This window comes from Ips typographus, linkage group LG11 (genome assembly GCF_016097725.1).
Source record: "Ips typographus isolate SLU linkage group LG11, UJ_Ityp_2.0, whole genome shotgun sequence".
Taxonomy (NCBI): Eukaryota; Metazoa; Arthropoda; class Insecta; order Coleoptera; family Curculionidae; genus Ips; species Ips typographus.
This window is the reverse complement of record NC_138432.1, coordinates 5,431,194-5,452,766: the sequence shown is the minus strand read 5'-3', so window position 1 is coordinate 5,452,766 and position 21,573 is coordinate 5,431,194. Positions and strand designations below refer to the sequence as shown.

The following is a 21,573-nucleotide window of genomic DNA, read 5'->3' as shown; positions in this document are numbered from 1 at the left end:
GAAACGCAAAGAGGTAAATTTCTGATACTGCAACCATCCACCAAATTGTCAAGAAAACTTAAAACACCTTCTGTGACTTCTGTGCTCCTGGTAGAAAATTAAATTTTGACAGAAAATCGAGAATTGTATTAGGAGAACAGAAACGCAAAGAGGTAAATTTCTGATACTGCAACCATCCACCAAATTGTCAAGAAAACTTAAAACACCGTCTGTGACTTCTGTGCTCCTGGTAGAAAATTTGATTTTAACAGCAAATCGAGAATTGTATTAGGAGAGCAGAAACGCAAAGAGGTAAATTTCTGATACTGTAAATCCACCAAATTGTCAAGAAAACTTAAAATACCGTCTCTGACTTCTGTGCTCCTGGTAGAAAATTAAATTTTGACAGAAAATTGAGAATTGAATTAGGAGAGCAGAAACGCAAAGAGGTAAATTTCTGATACTGCAATCATCCACCAAATTGTCAAGAAAACTATGCTAGTCAAATGAGCTAGTCAATAGACTAGCAGTAGTATTACATGCGTTGAAATTATCACAATTTTTATTCGGTTCATTCACCACGTGTCAAGATTTCTGTATTGGTAATAATCATTTTGGAAATAAAACAAAATTTAGAATAGGTAATTATATTCATAAACCGATATAACATACAAATGAAAACAATCTCTGATACAATTATTTAAATAAAAAAACACTTCGAAAAATACGAGCGTAATGCTCTTGCCACCCTGAATAACCACTGATGTAAAACAATAAGAGAATAGGAATAATGATTGAATAGCTTGGAGTAGCAAAAACTCGTGGCGAAGGGCGGGAGAGCCGCCGCGACTCACCAAATCAAGTAGATATAATACATATACAATAGTATTTAAGATAATGTATACTTATATAAGATTATAGTCATTTTTAAATACTGAAAGCGACAGTCCGAACGGGTTTTACGTAAATTTCGAGGTTAAGCAGAGAAACAAGAGTGCATAGCCTACTATTATAATATAAATATAAATATCTCGAAAGGTACACAGACAGACCGTACTGGTCAATTATTATAGATTGTTGCGGTACTGATAAAAATGGTTCCGAGCAGAACACCTAAAAATCTTCCTACGGCTGGGCACGCGTTCTGCACGCGAACGAAATACACATCAAAAATCGCTTTTTTTTCCTATCAAAACACCTTAAAATCAACTGACTGCTTGATAGAGGAGGGAAAACGGCTGTGTGGCGCGACGGCATCTACAAAACAGAAATTAATTCATTATTGCAACACGTCGTTATAGATCTGACAAGTTTCCCCCGGCTCTAGCAAAAGTTTCAAATACACACACTCAACTGTAAATATCTAGGAATATATGTATGTATAGTAGTAGTATAATATATATTATGGCTTGTAGCACGATTATTATTTTATTACTATTCTTTCATTATTAGTAACTTATCACTAAAAATCTTTGGAAAGAGTTAACAATATTAGTCAAAAATGTATACATATTCTTAATTCGTTTAATATGACAGGACTAAGACACAGTTATTATTTCGTTTATTACTAAGATAAAAAGTGCCCGTTTCAAGCTAACTTTACATACTATACGAACCTCATCAACTTCTGAAAAAGGTATCGTCCTCGTTCAAAAGTAGTACCCACGCACCAGAAAGGCACTAGTGCAAATTGAACCCTTGCATACATCACTTTTAAGTAGGCCTATACGAAATCACCATTCAGTTTACCTTTAAATGACTGTCCTATGTTTGATCACTCTGTATAGTACAAATAATCAGCAGAATTGTCATAATCTATTTCGTTGGTAAAATACAGGGGAAAATTGAACCATATCACTTTTGAGGTATCCTAAACGGATTCTTATAGATATTTTTATATATTATTATATATTTTTGAAAAGCCCACAATAAGCCCAATAAAAATAAAAATAATATACAGGGTGTCCAGTTTAAAAAAAGCAAAAAAGCTAACAACAAACTACTTTACTTCACTGGATTCTACGGAAAAATATATATAAGAATCCGTTTTCACCTCTTCAAAAAGTTACCTGAGGTACCTACCTCAAAAGTGATATTTTTCAATTTTCCCCTGTATCTTAACAACGAAATGGATTATAAGAATTTTGCTGAAGCCATGTTAAATTTCGCAAAAAAGTAACATTGTCACAGTAACATCTTTAAAAATAAGTGAGATACCCTACAAAAGTGTCGAAAATAGGACACCCTGTACATTAAAACACAAAAAAAAATGTATAACTTTATGACAAGTCCAAGTGTGCCGTATTTGGGTTCATAATAGTTTGTGATTGATCAAGAAAAAGCAGCAAGCTGAATGGTGCTTTTTTTGACCAATCACAAACTAGCGATTGCGCAGAGATTTACGAAAATACAGCACACCTAGACTTTCGTTGAACTCTAGTGCATTTGTTTGCACCCGGTGCATGCGTCGTTACGACAGCTTATTTGACAGCTCAAACAATAAATAAATACTCATGCGCGGGAGAAAGACAGAAAACGAAAAAAAAATATCAAGTAGGCCATATTTTAAGCGCGCTGTTGCCAAACGCCGTAAGTATTCAATACCCTCGACAAACTTACTTACGGCGTTTGGCAACAGCGCGCTAAAAATATGGCCTACTTGATATTTTTTTAGATTTCTGTCTTTCTCCCGCGCATGCAATTACCTACGTTTCTCTGTCCGTTACACGGTTTTCCTATGGTCGCTTTTGAATTTACCACACCTGTATAAAATATACAGTGTGTCTCAAATTGCTTCTACATGTATTGGGATCTCGAAAACGGTAAGAGCTACCGAGTCGGTTAAATGGGAAAAGTTTTAGAGAATTTTATGGGAAACTTATTTCCGGTTTCCAAATTGAATTATTTTTCTCCGTTTTTCGGAAAATTGGGAAAACGTCAGAGGCTGCATTTTAAACACACTTTAACAAAGCCAAAGAGAGTTTTGAAACTAAGACCTTATTAAGGCACTTTTTTACGTAGAACACCATGGCGTAATTAGAAAAAATCTATCGTCATTGGTTTCCGAGATAGGGATGATAACTTTGTAAATTCTTATGGCCGCCTTCAAGATGGCGTCCTCCATCTTTCGGAAACCAATGACGATAGATTTTTTCTAATTACGTCATCGTGTTCTACGTAAAAAGTGCCTTAATAATGTCTTATAAAATATCTATATAAGAGTGTTTAAAATGCAGTTTCTGACGTTTTCCCAATTTTCCGGAAATCGGAGAAAGATAATTTAATTTGGAAACCGGAAATAAGTTTAACATAAAATTCTCTAAAACTTTCCCCATTTAACCGCCTCTATAACTCTTACGGTTACAGAGATCCCAATACATGTAGAACCAATTTGGGACACACTGTATAAGTTGCAAATGACACCAACCTTTAAAGACACATTGGCTCAGGAATCAAACATGTCCATATTAATCAATCGCTTATTAACATTTGACACCTGACAGGACAACTCTGCCAAATTGTCAAAGTTCAAAATGTGGTCACCTGACCGAAAATAATATAGTTCTGAATTTGAAAATTATCTCAAACGTCCAACTTTATCTGTCAAGGTTCAAATTAAAAAACACAAGTCACGTGACCCTAACGGATACAGTTTTAAAATTGAAAATTTTCTGGGACATCAAATTAAATCTGTCATAGTTCAAATTGATAAAGAAATTGAATTTAAAAATTACTAAAACGGTCACAATCAAAAACGTGAAACTTTTGCGAAATCCAATTTGAAATGTCAAAGTTTCAATTCAGTAAAACAGTCAGGGATCTGTCAAAGTTGAAATACAGACCAAATACAAAAAATTGATGTTTAAAAAAATACTCCGAAAAATTGTTCCGACAAAAATTTTGCTCTATCTTTGTCCGGAACACTGGTTTGTAATTATTCTCTCTTTTCACCATTGACTTTCTATGGACAGTTTTAAAATACTCGTTTGTATGGCAAAAAACAAAGTAATTGTTTTTGATTTTTGCCAGAGGTTTTCTAGGACAGACAGGGTAATCACAAAGCTCAATTGACACTCTCAATACTATTTACCCTGATGACAGTCATTTAAAAAACCAACTTATAGGCCTCTGCTATCAGTTAAGAGTCAAGTTGACGTATGCAAAGCTTCAGATGTTCAATGAATCTGTTATAAATTACACAACTCTTCCCTAATTAGGTTTTATTTTACGATGGATCGAGGAGCTTGAACGTGATATGTTGTCCACACACACTTTTACAACCATTTGTACTTTAAAATGACTACAAAATATCTAGGATTGAAGCCACGATTGAAATGCAAGGAAACTTTTCAGGCAAATCACGATATTTGCCAGTTTTTTTTTTTTTTGTATTTTTTTGTAATTATTACATTTAAGGCTTAATTAGGAGAAATATCACCGACACCTACTTCAAAGAAAAACCGAATAAAAAATATATGTATAATCTCGTTATAGTGGTTATTTGTTAAAATATACTTTTTATAGTATTTTGGGCAATATTATCATATTAAAAGATTTTCATGTACAAGCTTATTGCTGTGACATCCGCGTGGGGTTAGAATTCAACGAGGCAATGAAAACTGTGTTTGATTAATACGGTTTTCATTGCAAAATAGGGCCTGTAATACCCAACAGTAACACACACAAACTACGTATATAATAATGTATACAATACTAAAAATATAATAATAAATTCTCAAGTGTAAATAAAATAACGGTTTAAAAATAAAAATGTCAATTAGTACTTCCTTGTTGATTGACGCTGAGGAATGTTTTTCGGTAGAATTGGTTAAGCAAAAGCGCCTAAACAACCCCACAATTATTTCAATTTTTTTTTTCTCCTAGCGTCGACTCAGTAACAAAAAAAAAACAAAACAACTGAAGAAAAACCAATACGGGTTTTAAAAATAGTGGATTGTATATTATATACAGTAAAAATAAAACATTACCCCTTAATAAAAAAATAATAACAGCGGCCATTTTAAAGGTCCTGACGGGACACCGCCAACGCGTTTGAACTATCAGAATCTCAGAAAAAGTCCGAATTGCTGAAGTAAATAGTAAAAGGTATTGTACTCTCCCATTGTGCTTATATAAAATACCAACAAGCACAACATCCAGAAACTACTAAGCGGCTTTATTTTGAGCCTAATTGGTTTGGAAATTTTTCACAGGAGGTTTAACTAGGAATGTACTAGTGTTAATAACATATGCAGTATTTACGTCACAGCACTGTTTGTGATTTTGTCAGCAGCTTTCAGATTGCTGCTTTTTTTCAAAAAGAGAAGCAAAGCTGAAAGCTGCTCTTTTGAGCAATTACAAACTATACTCACTGTGCGGAGATTTACGCAAATGTGGACTGTAATTCCAATAAGATGGATAATTAGCTAAAAATACAGTTTGAACCATTATTTCTTGAATTTAGGCAGTTACGGACCTGGAACTTACTTTAAACAGTAATAAACCAAAACAATTTAGAGAAAACACTTCTCAGAAGTACAGTTGCAGTTATAAATAATAATTAGAAAATTATACATTTAATTGGACAAAAATGCAATTTTAGTAGTTAATTTTTGTGTTAGCTTGTAATCCTGAAATTCCAGAGTTACTGAACTGAAATTTGTGCCATGAAAACAGAAAATCCTACCTAAAGTCCACGGGCCTAATTCTTGAAAGCAGGAAACGGAAATCTTTTAAACAGAGTATACGTCATTGGTAGTTGAGTTGATGCTCCATCTAGTGTGCAGAGCAAATTTGACATCACGATGACGTAATTTAACAAACCAATAATATTATTGACCAACTGTCAAATTACGTCATCGTGACGTACGGTCTTTGCTGTTCATGGCAACTGTGATTTTAAAACAAAATAAAATCACAATCATTAAATGCCAATAATTCGAAAACGATTGACGTTAACATTATATATTTTTGGAATCAGAATTCAACTCATCAGAAAATATTTAGGGTGTTCCATTTTATTCCGTAACATTTTTTGGTAATTTGGGACAAGCACTATAATTAAGGGAATTAACAGTTTTTTTATAGTTTCTGAGATATTTAAAATTTTATGTGAAATTTGACATTTGGAACTAAAATCAGATAAAGAAAAACGTCTAGAAAAATGATACAAGATGGTCAAAAATTGATTTAAAAAAATGACCCCAATTTTTATAATTTCAGTTCCCCATCTTGTTGTTACTTATGTCAAAAATTGATACTTTTTGAAATAATCACAGATAAACGTCTAACATGCCGTTTTGCGAGTATTAATGGTAAAGTAGGCTGTGGATAGTATCATTTTGACGCTTCATCAAGTGTGCGCGGGCAAATTTGACGTCACGATGACGTAATATGACAGTTGGTCAACGTATTGTTTGGTACAATTACGTCATCATGACGTCAAGTTTGCAGCACATGCACCGCCTACTTTGGTACAATTCAAGCAAAACTGTCTTCCTCGTATGTATAACATAGAAATTCATTTATTTGTGATTATTTCAATTAATTTTTGAAATAAGTAAACTAATATACAAACTATAAAAATTACGGGTGTTCCATTTAAAAAACTTGACGTTTTGAAACAATGATATTGGCACTGTGAACCCTAAAAAACGCTCAAACCTCCTGTAAATCTTCCAAAAAAACCAATGTGAACCTACTTTAACAGCTAAACCTACACAAAACGCGAACACGAAGGATAAAGATCCTGATTTTAGGCAAAAAGCATTTTTGATTCTGAAAGAGCTACTACACAGACTATAAAGACTAAAATCGGTTCACAACCATAAATTCAACGAACGAAGAGTGGTCTGGATGATTAAAAAGCCAAAAGGGCTCCTACAGTACACGAGATATATAGATATTAATTAGGTAAATAGTTATTAAGTAACAATGCATTATAATATGTACTTTATTTTGTTTTTTTTTTAATATATATTTTTTTGGTATTTTTGGTTTAGAGCCGGTCAAATTTTTGACTTCCATGTTTACTACAGCAAAAAAATAAACAACGTCTCGGCCGTGTAAAAGAAAACAAAAAAGAAAAACAACGAATGACTGCGATCGCAATCGAAAAAACGCGACTGCGATCGCTTTGGAATGATTAAAAAAATGGCTCGCTCCAAATACTGACTTGAGAGAAATACTTATTGCTAATCGAATATACATAGAAACACCTCTAACCAAACTAAAAAAGTTAATACGATACGAAACTAAAAGCGAATTAACACCGTTTCATTGTAAAGTCATGTATAATATGGCAAAAATTACTGGTATACGAGTATCTAAAAAACGTTTGGTGATTGTAAAAATTATCCAAAATTCTATCACATTGATAATATATCATAGTAATAATTACGATTAAATAAATAAAAATCAATATTTTTGTATATTTTTAAAAGTTTTTTTTTCCGGTGCAATGTTCCCTTGTGGATGGGTCTCAAAGGTTTGATAAATCGTATTATTAAATCTCCGAGATAAAATAAGCTATTAAATATGCAAAAATTAATTAAATATTAGGCGACAGGGATCATTACACCGTCTTAAACATAAGTGAGCAAATGCAAGACCACTAACTAGGCAATCTCACGCAATAAAACGATAATAATAATAATAAGGCTTAAAAAGTCGGTTATTCCGATCAGTAAATAACTAAAAAAAGAAAATCCCGTCTTTGTAAATATAAATATAAGACTATAAATGTCAAATATTGAGATTATTGACATCACATCATGCGAACAGTTTGTTTTTTTGAAGAACAACGACGTCCAGGAAGCAAGGCTGCGCTTCAAATAAAATACTTATATCCGATAATAAACAACAGCCTATGTACAAAATAAAAATAAATCTCTGTAAAATAAGGACCTGAAACTGTACGGATGAGTGCAAGTTGTATTTACAAAAATATTCACTCACCCAAAAATGTTCTATTTCAATTAATATTTTTTTGTACCAATACCTAAAACGGTATGAAAATGAACACTACAGAAGGCTTGGATACCTTTGTAGTAAAAACGCAGCCCTGCTCCATCTTTAAATAGTGTATAAGATACGAATATTTAAATACATAAACGATCTGATTTAAAATTCGAGTTTGTTTTTTTTTTTGTTTTTTTTATAGTTATATACATATATAATTTTAAAAACCGTTCAAGCAACGCGATAAAACACGCGCGACGCTTTAGCGGCCCGAAAAATAACAACAAGAGACTAAGGTCACAACTAACCTGAAATACTATTATCACAGGCATTTAAGACCGTTACAGGCGGCAATACACGGTGCAATTAATAGAATTGGCATACAACTTTAGAAATATGCTTGAATGGAAAGGATTGCGTGCCAAAGTGTCAAATATTACGAACATCTAGTTGCACAAGTTTGAAAATGTAATGCCTGTAAAGGGTCAATTTTCACTTCAACCTCGTTGTTTAACTCGTACAGAACGGCAAAACAGCGATGATAAATTGAAAAATGTTTTCCATAAAAAACAGTTCGCTCGGAATTTGAAATTTCTATAAACGACCGCACGATTATAATTTTTCGAATAGAATCACGGAAAAATCTCTCAGTTAAGCTGCGACTTTAGGATCTATTCTACCATGGCACTATTACTGCGGCGTCCGATTATATAACGAATTCCTTACACTTTTGGACCACAATTGCACCTATAAGTGTAAAGATGTTTCGAATTTTGTGTGGCCCAAAGAAAAAACGATTAAACAGCGCATCAGTACACCGAAGACCTGAGTTGGAATATGGTAAACATGATCGAAAAAGCGCTCTCTTAATTGTTACAAAAAGAACGCTTTCTCGGCTTAAAATTATAGATCAAGCACACCTCACCTCAAGCGCTCCACTAAAAAAAAATCAACAAAAATCCGATTCAGGCGTAAATGAATAAATGATAAAAAAAACGAAATAAAAATAATTGGCACCATCAATAGCGACTAGCGCTTCCTTAAATAAACCTAAAGTATAACTTGAACAAAAAAAATCAACAGTAAAATATTGTTTTTAGGAACCGCAAATATCTACGCGCTTTTCGAAAATGAAAAGCGCTGAACTGGTGCGCTGTTGCTTTCCTAAGGCAAAAAAATCAAACATAAAAAATGCTTTAAAAGAATGAAACGATCAAGGAGAACAGATAAGCAACAGCGCACATTTCACCTGTAAAATTAAATAGAGCGTAAAACAAAGCAAAAAAAAAAACGCAGGCTTCCTTGATAAACTAAAAAAAAATAAACAAAAATAAAGCGTGCTCTTAAAAAATAAACTTTGGATGAACGTCAGTTACCTCGAAACGAATAAACGACCTAAACTAAGTAGTTTTAATGAAAAATCAGTTCTTGACTATGTACAAGAGTGCGAGTGAGAGATCAGTGGCCTGGGGGGACGCCGTCCCTAGAGAATGTACAGGGTGTTCAACACCAGCACATGGTGATTGTTCTTTGCCAAAGTCACCACGTAGCCTTCCGAAGTAATCTTTAAACCACAGCAACGGGATACCTAAAGACAGAGAATACAATGCTAAACCGATAAAATTGCTTTCTTTTGTCTATAAACAGAAATAGCTTGATATACATGGTGGTCCACCACAAACCATATTATAGAAAAACTGTAATTACCTGAAATTGGTGGTGTACCGTGAGGGCAGTTCATCTAAAATAAATTAACTTTCGGTTATACCGGAAGTCCTGTATATTATTTCTCCTTTGGATTCTAAGACAAAGTCGAGACAAAATTCATGGTTTCTGATATCAGAGAACGTTTTTCCCTGGTTTTTGTGCAGTGTCGTGTTAAACAAGGTTGGTTCTAACAGTGGGTGCAGAAAAACGTCAAAAATAATGATAAAGGGTGGACCTCAAAAAATGAATTTTAAAAAGTGGCAAAAGTTAAATACGCCTGTTTTTATAATGTCAATTTGTCCCCGTCTAAAATTAGGGCATGTTTGTATTATGTTACTTTTTGAAATAATCACTAATAAATGATAATTTATCCCATGAATGTCTAAAACGTCGTATTGACGGTAAAGTAGGCTGTGATTGCATATCCGCGCAGTATCATTTTGACGCACTATCGAGTGTGCCGACGAATTTGACGTCACGATGACGTAATTTGACAGTTGGTAAATACATTGTTTTGTTAAATTACGTCATTGTGACGTCAAGTTTGCGGCCTTGCGTGAACACATGCACCGCCTACTTTAGTAGAAATTCATTTATTTGTAATTATTGCAAAAAGTATCAATTTTTCATATACTCGTAAGTAACATAATACAAACTGACCCTAATTTTGAACAGGGAATAAAATAAAATAATAAAAATGGGTGTTTCATTTGAAAAACTTGACTTTCAGTCCTTTTTAGAATTGTGCTTTTGAGACAAATTTTTGACCACCCCGTAGAATTACTTGACTAGCCGTTTTTCTGCTCCCACTCTTAGAACTATCCATGTTTAACCGTACAAACACACAAAACCAAACCATTTTAAAAACATTTTAGATGATGGTTCAGTATACTAACCAATTTTCAGAATTATGGTCATTACGGTTTTTCCATAATAGATGGACCACTCTGTAGAGTATCATCATAGATAGTCATCATCATCAGAGTTTAGTGTATCCATATCCAGTTAGTTGGCAGTTAATCATTTCTAGCTTTTTAACATGACACTGATAGTTTTCTGGTAACGTGTTTTGAAATTTAGCCATAAAAGTAATAAGACTTAGGAAGAGAAGGAAATATTATTTCCAATAAAAACTTATGGTTTTAAAAACATCCTGATAAACTTAGGTTCCTTCTATTTATTGCAGTTTTCAAATATTGGAAAAAATCAAAACGTAAACTAAAATGACGTAACAGGAGAAAACTATACAGTGTGGAACAGCCAAATGGAATAAATTCGATAACGAATAAATGAGAGCGTGTTGGGAAAAACGCTTGGACACGTCGATTTGTATTTTTAGATGCGCATTTATTAAAAAAAATAAAAATTATATAGGGTGTGTCATGTGACAGTGGCCGATACCAAGTTTCTTATTTTAAATACAACCCCCTGTATATTATTAGTTTTTTGGATTCTTCAGAAAATTCTAGACATAATTCATGTACAATGTCCCATACCTATCTTCAACTGTTTCGGAAATATTAAGTGTTTTCAGATGTATTACAACAATTGCATTAAAAAAGAAAATTATTTTATTTCACAAATAATGTAAAAAAAAACAAAAAAACATTAATTTCAATGTAAGAGATGTTCAAAATGTTCGTGAAAATAAATATTGAGTGTAATGTAGCGAATTTGTGAAATGAAATAATTTTCTTTTTTTAATGTTAATTGTTGTAATACATCTGAAAACACTTAATATTTCCGAAACAGTTGAAGATAGGTATGGGACATTGTACATGAATTATGTCTAGAATTTTCTGAAGAATCCAAAAAACTAATAATATACAGGGGGTTGTATTTAAAATAAGAAAGTTGGTATCGGCCACTGTCACATGACACACCCTATATAATTTTTATTTTTTTTAATAAATGCGCATTTAAAAATACAAATCGACGTGTCCAAGCGTTTTTCCCAACACGCTCTCATTTATTCGTTATCGAATTTATTCCATTTGGCTGTTCCACACTGTATATTGTTGACATAGTGTAGAAACTTGTTTTGCAATAAATAAATACAAAATAACATATCTGCCACACTTGTCCAACTGGCAGTTTTTACAAAATCATTGTTCTGAAATCACTGTTTGAGAAATTATACACCAAGACGTTTATTTTCTTTAGAAATAATACGTGAAAGCTAACATTTTCTAACGAAGAGTTTGACAGAAATTAACGATGGTGGGAATAAAATATCAAAGATTTCAGTCCTTCTGCTACTAATCAGTTAATTTTCTAGCAAGATATAGATTTTTCATGTCGTTTATGTTGACATAAACTTTGAAATTTATGTGTCATCTTAATTTAGTTTGATTTTCTGTAGAGATTCAATAAAACTTACAACTTAAATAGTTTCATCATTTAAGTAAAGTAAACTGAGCGCATTTGTGACCACTTGACATTAATGCACTTTGCTAGTCATCTCAAACTCAACACTGAATAATTTTGCAACATTTTATAAAAGCCTGTGTAAATGGTATACTTTTCTGAAGAAAGAAATAGCGAGAAATCAACGAAAATAAAGTATCTTAATATACCGTGTCAGTTAACTTTTAGCAATTTTAACGATCACCCTGTATTAGAACTTATTGTCGGTTTTCGTTAAAAATTAAAATTGACAATGTAAAAAAATACGATTAACACGAACAAACAAACAGCTACACTTACCTTGACATACGGACATTCAAATTCCGAAATCAGCGACCCGTCTCTAGCAAACACAGCCACGTGAAAGCGATTGCCGTGCGAATCGCCGATTAAAATATCGCCAGCGTCCGAAATGTCAATCCCGTTGGGAAAATTGGTCAAATTTTCACAACCGATACGGCGTATAAACTGACCCTCTTCGTTGAAAACGACCACGTTGTGTCCTTTGAAATCACACACGTAAAACTCCTTTCCTGTTAAAAGTATAACAAAAATTGTTTAATTTGCTTTGTGATGTTTTTAAGTGGGGATTTTTACCGTGAATAGCAATGTCTGAGGGTTCTCTCATGTAATCGCTGCAATCAAACCAGCGCAACAAATCTCCGTTCTCGTGTATTATGAACACGGTCGGGCTCACGCTGTCCACGGCTACTATTTCACCAGCAGCAGTTACGGCTAAACCAGCCACAATGTCAATGTATCTATCGTAAATCGAATAAGTTTAGAATATTTTTTTTAGGGACGTAATCTTAAATACCTAATAGCGATCTTCTTCAAAAAATGACCATTTTTGGTGAAGATCTGCATACGTGACCGTTCGTTGCCACGGTCGCAGACTACGTATTTGCCGCTACCTCGCATAACCGCCACTTTACGGGGATACCACAACTGACCTTCATCTTTGCCGGGAATGCCGAATTGGAATTTGAATGAGCCGGTTTTTTCAAAGATCTAAAGAATGACAAATGTTGTCATAAGCCCACAACAAAATTAGAATGTAATAATGAGTGTTTTTTACACCGTGTGTTCAAAGTAAGTATTAGAATAATATTGATATAGTCTGTTCAGTTTTAGAGTTTCTGGAAAGTAAAGATCAAGATTTAAAAAGAAACTGATCAATTTAAAAGCAGACATCGCATATTTGACAGGTTTGTTCCAAAAAGTTAATGATGTTAACTTACAATTACAAGGGGACAACCTCAATTTAATAAAAACCATGAGTGTAATTTCAGCTTTTCTTGGAAAATTGAAATTTATGAGGCAAAATATTAGTCGCCGAGAATTTTCCCAGTTTTCAAATTTGTCACAGGTAGAATGCCTTGATGAGGATATTCAGACATAAGTCCAACATTTAATTGCGCTGCATGATGACTTTAAAATCAGATTTGAAGATATTTTGACTATGGAAATACCACCATGGATCATAAATCTATTTGATGAAACGGAAGTGGGAAATGTGATATTACAAGAGGAGCTACTCGATCTTAGCACTAATGAGGAGCTGAAGTTGAAATTTAAAAGAGGGTATCAAACATTTTAGCTGCAGGCAGAAATACCCGAAAAATATCCTGGACTGTGGGGAATTGCGAGAAAGCTTTTGTTGGCGTTTCCCTCGTCTGTTATAACTTAAAGTTACAATAAATTATATTGTGTAGAAAACTTGCAGAGACTTCTAGCAATTTTTAGAGGTCACTGGTACTTTTGGAATGGATCTAGAAGCTTTGGAAATTTTAAAACCATTCTTGAAAGATTTAAGACACTTGTAGAAGCCTCTGGTACTTGTTAGAAGATTCTCAATAGCATTTAGATATCTATGGAACTTTCATAATGGTCCTAGAGGATTCTAAAAATTTAAAACAGTTCTGGGAAAGTTTAGGACGGTTGTAAGCAGCTCTGGAACTTGTCAGAAAAGTCTCAGTAGCATTTAGAATCTTTTGGCACATTCAAAATGGTCCTAAAGGCCTGTTTCAAATTTCAACATGACTCTAGAGGCCTCTAGCGATTATTAGAAGGTTGTCAGCAGCCTTTAGAGGCCACTGGCACTTTTTTAATGGATTTAGAAGCTTTTGACAACTTAAAACAACTCGAGAAAGGTTTAAGACACTTGTAGAGGTCTCTGGAACTTTTTAGAAGGTTGTCAGTAGCATTAAGGCCCAGTTGTACAACAATATTTCAACTCTTGAACCTGGTTCAAGTTGAAAACGTCATTCTGACAGCAATGCATTTCATATTTCATAAGTTCAACTACCAGTCCCAGTTCAACTGAACCGGTCTTTGAACTGCATTTGTACAACCGGGCCTTAGATATCCTTGGCACTTTCAAAACGGTCCTAGAGGCTTCTGATATTTTAAATCAATTATTGGAACCTTTAACTCTGCAGAAGCCATACTATATGACCAATCAAAGTTTATATATCCTATATACAAAAATTGGTAAGTATGTGACAATGAAATAAATGCAGGGTGTCCGAAATTCTAATGGAAGCATGCAGGTATAGAAACAAATCTAGAAAATATGTATGGTTTCGCAAATATTTAAAAAAAAAGTCAACCAGTTTTTTTAGAAAAGTAAATAAATCCAAATCATAATCGATGTGTTCGTATGAATGCGGCCAATTTCAAACAAATAATGAGTAGAAAAATTTATAATTTGATTGCCATTAGTCCCTACTAACTTAAAGTTGACTTACCTGTATACGATGATTATTAGTATCAGCGACAATGATATCCTCTTCCACGCCCAAACAGAATCCATGGGGAGAGTTAAACTGGCCCTTGCTAGGCCCCAACTGACCAAATTTGCACCTAATCTGCATTGGGCTGACTTTATTAGTACGATTGGGTACTGGATTTGGATTAGCTGGAGCTGAATAAAATTAAAATAATTTAATTACATTTAATAAAAAAAAAGTACAATTACTTACCAGTGGGAATAATGTCCTCTGGAGTAGACAACAACGGTGAAGTGGAAGTGGAAACTCCCCCAAAGCTATTAATCATATTATTGGTCATGGTTAGTGAAGCAGCGGAAGTAGATCGGACCAGCATGTTAGCATTATTAGGAGGTATGGCAGGATTTGCGTCTGTTTTAAAAAAAAACTTATTAACCTGTAAAGTCAATCATTCTCTCATCTTACCAGCAGCATTAAGGCCCAACTTAGCCAAAGAGGCTAAGTTCTTGTAGGCTGTATCATTGGTTAGTAAATCGGCCAAAGTAAACGGTGACGGAGTTGGTGAATTTGCGGTGCTGTTTGCAGTTTCAGCCAAAGTGGCCAACTGTGCCAAATTGAACTCGGCAATACTTGAATAGCCTTGAAGGGCAGGAGCGGCGGCTACGTGAGCCAGAGGCGGACTAGAAATCTGCAACAAATTTTACTATCAAAATACAAATCATACATTTAATAAACTTGATGTTACCTGCGTGAAGTTTGACATGTTATTCGAAGCCATATCTCCTTCGAAGCTGGACTGCATTGAAGCAGGCAATGAAATAGGACTTCCATTGTTGATTGATGACGGTTTCGACATTGCTCCATTAATCACTAACGGTGGCAAATCTGGGAGATGATTATTAACGGGTGTGGCCCGAGATGGAGAGGGCAAAGACATAGTGGAACCAATCACTTGAAAGTTGCCGAAATTATCTCTAACGGCCTATAATCAAAAAACCATTATTACACTGTACTACCATTGAATTTTTAAATATAACATACCCGCTCGAATGATTCAAAATCAGATTTGAACTGTAATGGCTGAACACTTTTCACTTTAGGAATGTTCATGTTGAGAGCCATCAATCTGGCCGCCACTATTTTACGCAAATACATCATCTCCATTACTGTACCGTTTTCGAGGAGTTTTGCGGTGTATTTGCAAGCGTCCTCAAAGTTGCTGATAGCCTTTCCTAAGTCATCTGACTGCTTCATGACTTTACCAAAACGATCGTGATACAACTGAGTGAGTTCCTCAAGCATTTCATCCTAAAATGCACTCAATACAAAACTGTTTCTCTCAAACCTTTCAACCTAAAACCCAACATACCTTACACTTTTCTAATACAGCCTTGTAACTTTGGTATGTTTCATTAATCAAATCTTTGGCAGCGCTACGCTGATGAGATAATTCCTGTAAGTCATTTTCCAATCCACTGGAAAAGTTTTCCAGTTTCTCAATCTTCTCCTTGCTCTTAGTAAGCAGTGCCTCGATTTCCTGACGTACTCGTACTTCCGAATCTGCCACGCCCTCTGTAGGATGACCTTTATGATCTTCTTTAGTGCACTGGTTGCATATGAGCGTGTTGCAGGCGCCACAATTGTACACAACATTCTCGCCAGAATGTTGTGGACATTCCAACGGTTTGTGAATTGTTATTTTTAGGCCGTCCTAAAAATTACTTTGAAACTTGAAATTGACTCTCAAACGCACACATACTTTGCGCATATCCTCTAAAGCGACAACCGTGTGCGACTCGAAGCAACGCATGTAGTGATGCGCCGTATCGCAATTGTTGCAGAGAAGGTTATGGCAAGTATTGCAACGCGACTTTGCCACTTCTTTGGCCGTGCATGATGTACAAGTTAAATTCAACGAGTGAGAAACGTCAGCTACGTTAGTTTTGGTTACGTCCAGTGGTAAAGCAGCCACTTTCTTTAAACCAACCTGTAATAAAACATGAAAATGTCGAATCAAGTTTAGAAACAAATTTTAATTAATCATGGCAAATGTTTTTTGACAATAACATTGAGATGGTCACGCATCCCTGTATTTTCATTTCAGTTGTATGCCTGTTGAGAAATGTGGAACATTTTTTCGAAATTCAGTATCTTTAATTATTCTCACAGGCTCAATTTGACCCTGATGCGGCAAAATTGTTTTAGATAATAAAATACACACAGCAAGTAAATAAAAGCTATTAGAAAATCTTGAATTTAGAAGAAAAGTAAACTCATTGCTTTGAGGATGCAAATCAGTGATTATGACATTCCAGAATCAAATAAAGTTTGTCTTATAACCCAACTTAAAAACACCATTTTTAACTTTTTGAGTGCTAGATGCAGAAAACCTGTTTGTAACGATTGTAGCACACATATTTGTAAAATGTGTCAATATATTTAATGCGCAGGTTTGACTGCACGTTTTGTTTTGAGTTATTTAAACTATTTTGCCTTTTATTTTCATAGTTTCTAATATTACCTAATATTTGAATTACTTTTGAAAATGTATTTGTTTTTGTAACTATGTACTTGCAAAAAAGGCCACTCTTTTCAATTTACCCTCACAAAAACATTGTTAAATTAATTTCTGCCCCAAAATTGTTTTCTATAGCAAATATAAAATCTAATTTATAATATACATCAATTATTAGAACATTTTTTTCAAGTAGTAAAGTCTATTTTGGTCCTGGAGCGGCATTTGCGTGATTTTAAATAACTAAGGCAGTTAAGAGAACACCCTAGGCGGAACACCCTAAGTGTTAAGTGTTACCTAGCCTATGAATGTGACAGTTTGCACATTACCAGTCACAGTCAAATCACAACATGGCTTAAGGTGGAGCCTAGGGTGCACTTAAATAAACTGCGCACGGAAAACGTCGCTACAGAATAATTTTTGGCAATTTTTAACGGACTGTATCTTCGAAATGACAGCCAAATTTATTAAATAAAAAAAGGTTTTAAAAGACCTTTTTTTGTAGGATTAGAGTCACGATTTCATTTGGACTTACAGTGATTTCTTCACCGATATACAGGGTGGTCCAGTTTCCATGGCGGAAACTTCAGAGAGCGATAGAGAATCGAAAAATCTTCTTTTTGTCATGTTTTGGAGTTTTTCAATTTTTGGTCAACAAAAAAATTACGAGGTTTTTTCGAAACTTTTTTATTAATTACTCTGCATCTCGGGAATCTTACACAGATAAATCAACACTAAATGTTTACTGATTGCAAAATGAGGGAGGTTAATACAACATTTTTTAGTGTTGTGCAAAAAGGGGACAAATTTTAATGGGATTATAGGACAATAATTACTGAAAGTTTCCACGTTCTTATTGTTACCCTGTACTGCAGTAATACTGAGAATATTAATGATTAATTCATCCTTAAAATTTTATAAAAAATTCTAACTATGGACATGGCTGTTGATTAATAAAAGCATTTCTGTTGTAGATGTACCCCATAAACCACCCCGTAATTTCTTTTGTAGACCAAACATTGAAAAACCCCCAAACATGACTGAAATGACATAAAATTATCTCAGCTATCAAATGCACTGGGTTGAAATTCAGGAAATTTACAGCACATTTTTCTTTACCCTGTAATCTGGGAAGAAATCACTTTTGAGGCAAAATGAATGACTGTAATGATTCTAGAACAAAACATTTTTTTGTTTATTAAATACGGTTAAGGCATTTTGCAAATACATTAGTGTCAATATTTCTATCCCCTAATAAATTTATTGTTAAAATTATTTTGGCAAAAACGATGGTGAAACCTCAAGGAGAACGTTCATTATTATTTTTTTTTAATTTAAGCAGGTTAATTATTTACATAATTTCGATCAGGACAAATGTGATTAATAAAATTTGTTTCCTAAAAAAATTCCCTAAGCCATATTTTAATTTCCTGAAGGTGATCCTTAGAAAGGAATTTTACTGTAATAGGGTCCAATTTTACATATTTATATATTTCAATTTTTTACATGTCAAATAAAAGCAGTAAGTGAATAAGTAATCTTGTGTGATATGACATAATTGTCACTACAGAAACTATCATACACTGCATAATTTATTTTTTAGAAAACTTGTATGATCCACCTACCAGATTATTTTATTGGGTTACATTACCCACAACATATCAGATGTCTAAAGTATTTGATAGTATAATATTTCATTGGCTTCTAAAAATAATGGACATGGGAATGTTTTCAAGGATTCAAAGGTTTTGATAAATTACATAGCATTTACCAACATCTAAATAAGCTATTTTGGATTAGAGACTGTTACTGCTTCACTATTTTCACTTGGTAAAAGCACAGCAAAACTAATTTTAACAAATCTTTAAAATTGTAATGTTGCATAAAAGTACTTGCAATAAAAAAAACAATTTTAGATTTAACATTAAATTGACAGTTTCAGTGTAAAAAAACTTATGGAATTATTAAGAAAAATAATACCTAAAAAAACCTGTTCCTGTATCTTTAACATTTTAATTATTTTAAAGGTCAGTTTTATTAAATTTAGCTTTCTGAAACCTGAAACAAAAAGTCCTCCTGACTAGTAAAAAAGCATTAAAATGTTTTGTTTTTTTTTGGGTTTACTGCTACACTTTGTTTTTATCATTTTATCATTTATTTTTGGAAACTTACACACCATTTGTATACTTCACAATTAAAAGAAAAAATAAGACACAAACCCAAATAAACCAAGATTATCAACTCTTATCTCCAAAATCATTATTTAGGTAACTATTGAACCTTGTAATCACTACCTCAACAAACATTTTCAGATAGTACAGTCATCATTAAATTAGCTTTTTAAGCTACTTTACAAACAATAACATTAAACAATTCCCTTCTGGGTGGTACATATTAAGTGGGCTGATACTACAAACACACAAGAAAACTAATAATGTTCAACAATAAACTAATTGAAACCACAAAAGCCTAGCTAATCAATATTGTTAACCTTGAAACATAAAAAAACTTACCTTTGTCTCAAATTCACAAGTAGGGCAAATAATGGATGTACCAGGGCTTCCTGCATCTCCTCCTTCACCCATAAGCTTCTTCTCCAAACAGTGCTCACAGAATACATGTAGACAATATAATATTCGAGGAGTGTTCAATGTTTCACTGTAAATAATGCTCTTGCTACAAACTGTGATGTTTTTAGAGTAGAATAAGTTTACCCGCAAATTCCACAGTTGTCAGGATCAGCCAATAAAGCATCTTCCAGTGGGTCACCTATTTTACCATTCATTTCCATTGATCCATCAGGCATGTCAAATTCTTCAGACTTGAGAGCAAACTGATCATCTGATAGATACTCTTCCTTCCGGTTTGTACCCATGGTTTCATAAAATTGCACCACTCTTTAGGGATAGGACTCCTACTTCCTTTAATGCTAGGTTGTTGTAACTTTTGGTTGTTGAGTATATTTGTGTTGATGTAGGTTCCTATTCTTCTGAACGAATGTTTACCTATGACATAATAAAATACATGTATTGGTATAGTTTTTTTTTTTTGTACTGAAAAACTTGAAGTATAATGTAGACTAAAACCAGTTTAACTCTGGCAGGTTTCTTTAGTGTAGACTATAAACAAATTTGATAACGTTATATCAGCATGTATGCAGCACTGGTTTTTCAGACTAGTACATTATTCACCACAAATAGGGCAGCATTTAAATGTTCCTATAATCTGGATGCCTACACCACAAACTTCTTTCTCATGGTCACGCTTTACAGCGGTACGTAATAACGTTAACCCCAAAATATCGTTTGTTTACTAGTTGTTTATAAAGCCGCAAATTTATTTACACAACAAATTCTTAAATACACCAAATTTAAGTCGAGAAAATAGGTAAATCACTTACCAAAGCCATGTTCTGCGAATTGTTTAGCAAATGGCGCGGCTGCGTCTAGTTCTCAAGGGCAAAATGGTTATTGAATGGAAGATTCGGACATTTCCGCATCGATAGCGAGCTTTTATCGACTAGACCAATAGCGAAGAAGAATTTGACCACGTGATTCAAATTGGCTTATCAGAGAAAAGAATAATCATCCAGGGCCGGATTTTAAAACAAATAGGTAGAGTAAAATAATTAATTTAACTAAAATTTTGTGGGCATAAATTATAAGCGCACATCATTATTAAGATTATGAGTATTATGGCCGCTAAATGGAAGAAACTTGGATCTTTGATGTTACTGTACGACCGTGAAAAAGGGAAAGACCCGTGTGACTACAAAATGGCGGACGGCAAACCAGAATTCTGAAATTTACAAAAGGAATACGCCAAACAAAATTGGAAGGTAAATAATTAATGCAACAACAAATATTAACAAACACTTGACAAGTGACACAGCAATGTCGGCAACCATGTCACCCTCCTATATACAAAAAAAACCAGACGAAATTCAAGCGCATATCAAACTGTGGTGAAAAACGTATAGTTTCATTGGCTTCGTCTAACAACTAATCGTGTTTTAACCGTAAAATTGCATATAAAATAGGGGCCTTACCGTAAAAAAAACACAAAAAAAGGGTTCCAAAAAATTCGACACAACACGCACAAAAATGACAAAACGACACCAAGCACCATTCATTTGTTTTTTCATGGGCTACTATAATTTGGCGCGTTTTGACAGACCCCGTCCGCCATTGCTGTTTTCTTTCTCTTGACTTCAGTAAACAGAGAGAGAAGAAAATAGTAAAGGAATTTGCTATGGCAGATTGCATGTCAGGCAAC

General features: G+C 33.8%; 1 protein-coding gene across 2 annotated transcripts; it reads right to left on the bottom strand.

Moving 5' to 3' along the window:
• Positions 1-610: 610 nt before the first annotated feature.
• mei-P26 (E3 ubiquitin-protein ligase meiotic P26) lies at positions 611-21,452 on the bottom strand. Of its 2 annotated transcripts, none has more exons than XM_081990197.1 (15): positions 21,347-21,452; positions 20,013-20,303; positions 19,812-19,956; positions 16,543-16,770; positions 16,153-16,494; positions 15,825-16,091; positions 15,529-15,765; positions 15,249-15,471; positions 15,036-15,194; positions 14,802-14,977; positions 12,869-13,062; positions 12,649-12,812; positions 12,352-12,584; positions 9,315-9,526; positions 611-1,236 (listed from the first exon to the last, which is right to left on the bottom strand). In XM_081990197.1, the coding sequence occupies exons 2-14, from the start codon at positions 20,171-20,173 to the stop codon at positions 9,422-9,424; spliced, it is 2,634 nt and encodes an 877-aa protein (XP_081846323.1). In that variant the 5' UTR covers positions 20,174-20,303; positions 21,347-21,452; the 3' UTR covers positions 611-1,236; positions 9,315-9,421. The 2 variants fall into 2 exon arrangements, with proteins under 2 accessions (XP_081846323.1, XP_081846325.1); XM_081990199.1 differs by lacking the exon at positions 21,347-21,452 and adding an exon at positions 20,699-20,851.
• Positions 21,453-21,573: the final 121 nt, after the last annotated feature.

Coding starts and splice junctions, on each gene's coding strand:
- mei-P26 (XM_081990197.1), bottom strand. CDS start 20,173: ATGGGTACAAACCGGAAGGAAGAGTATCTATCAGATGATCAGTTTGCT. Junction 19,957..20,012: donor GACAACTGTGGAATTTGCGG/GTAAACTTATTC, acceptor CATTATTTACAG/TGAAACATTGAACACTCCTC. Junction 15,195..15,248: donor GTTGGGCCTTAATGCTGCTG/GTAAGATGAGAG, acceptor TTTTTAAAACAG/ACGCAAATCCTGCCATACCT.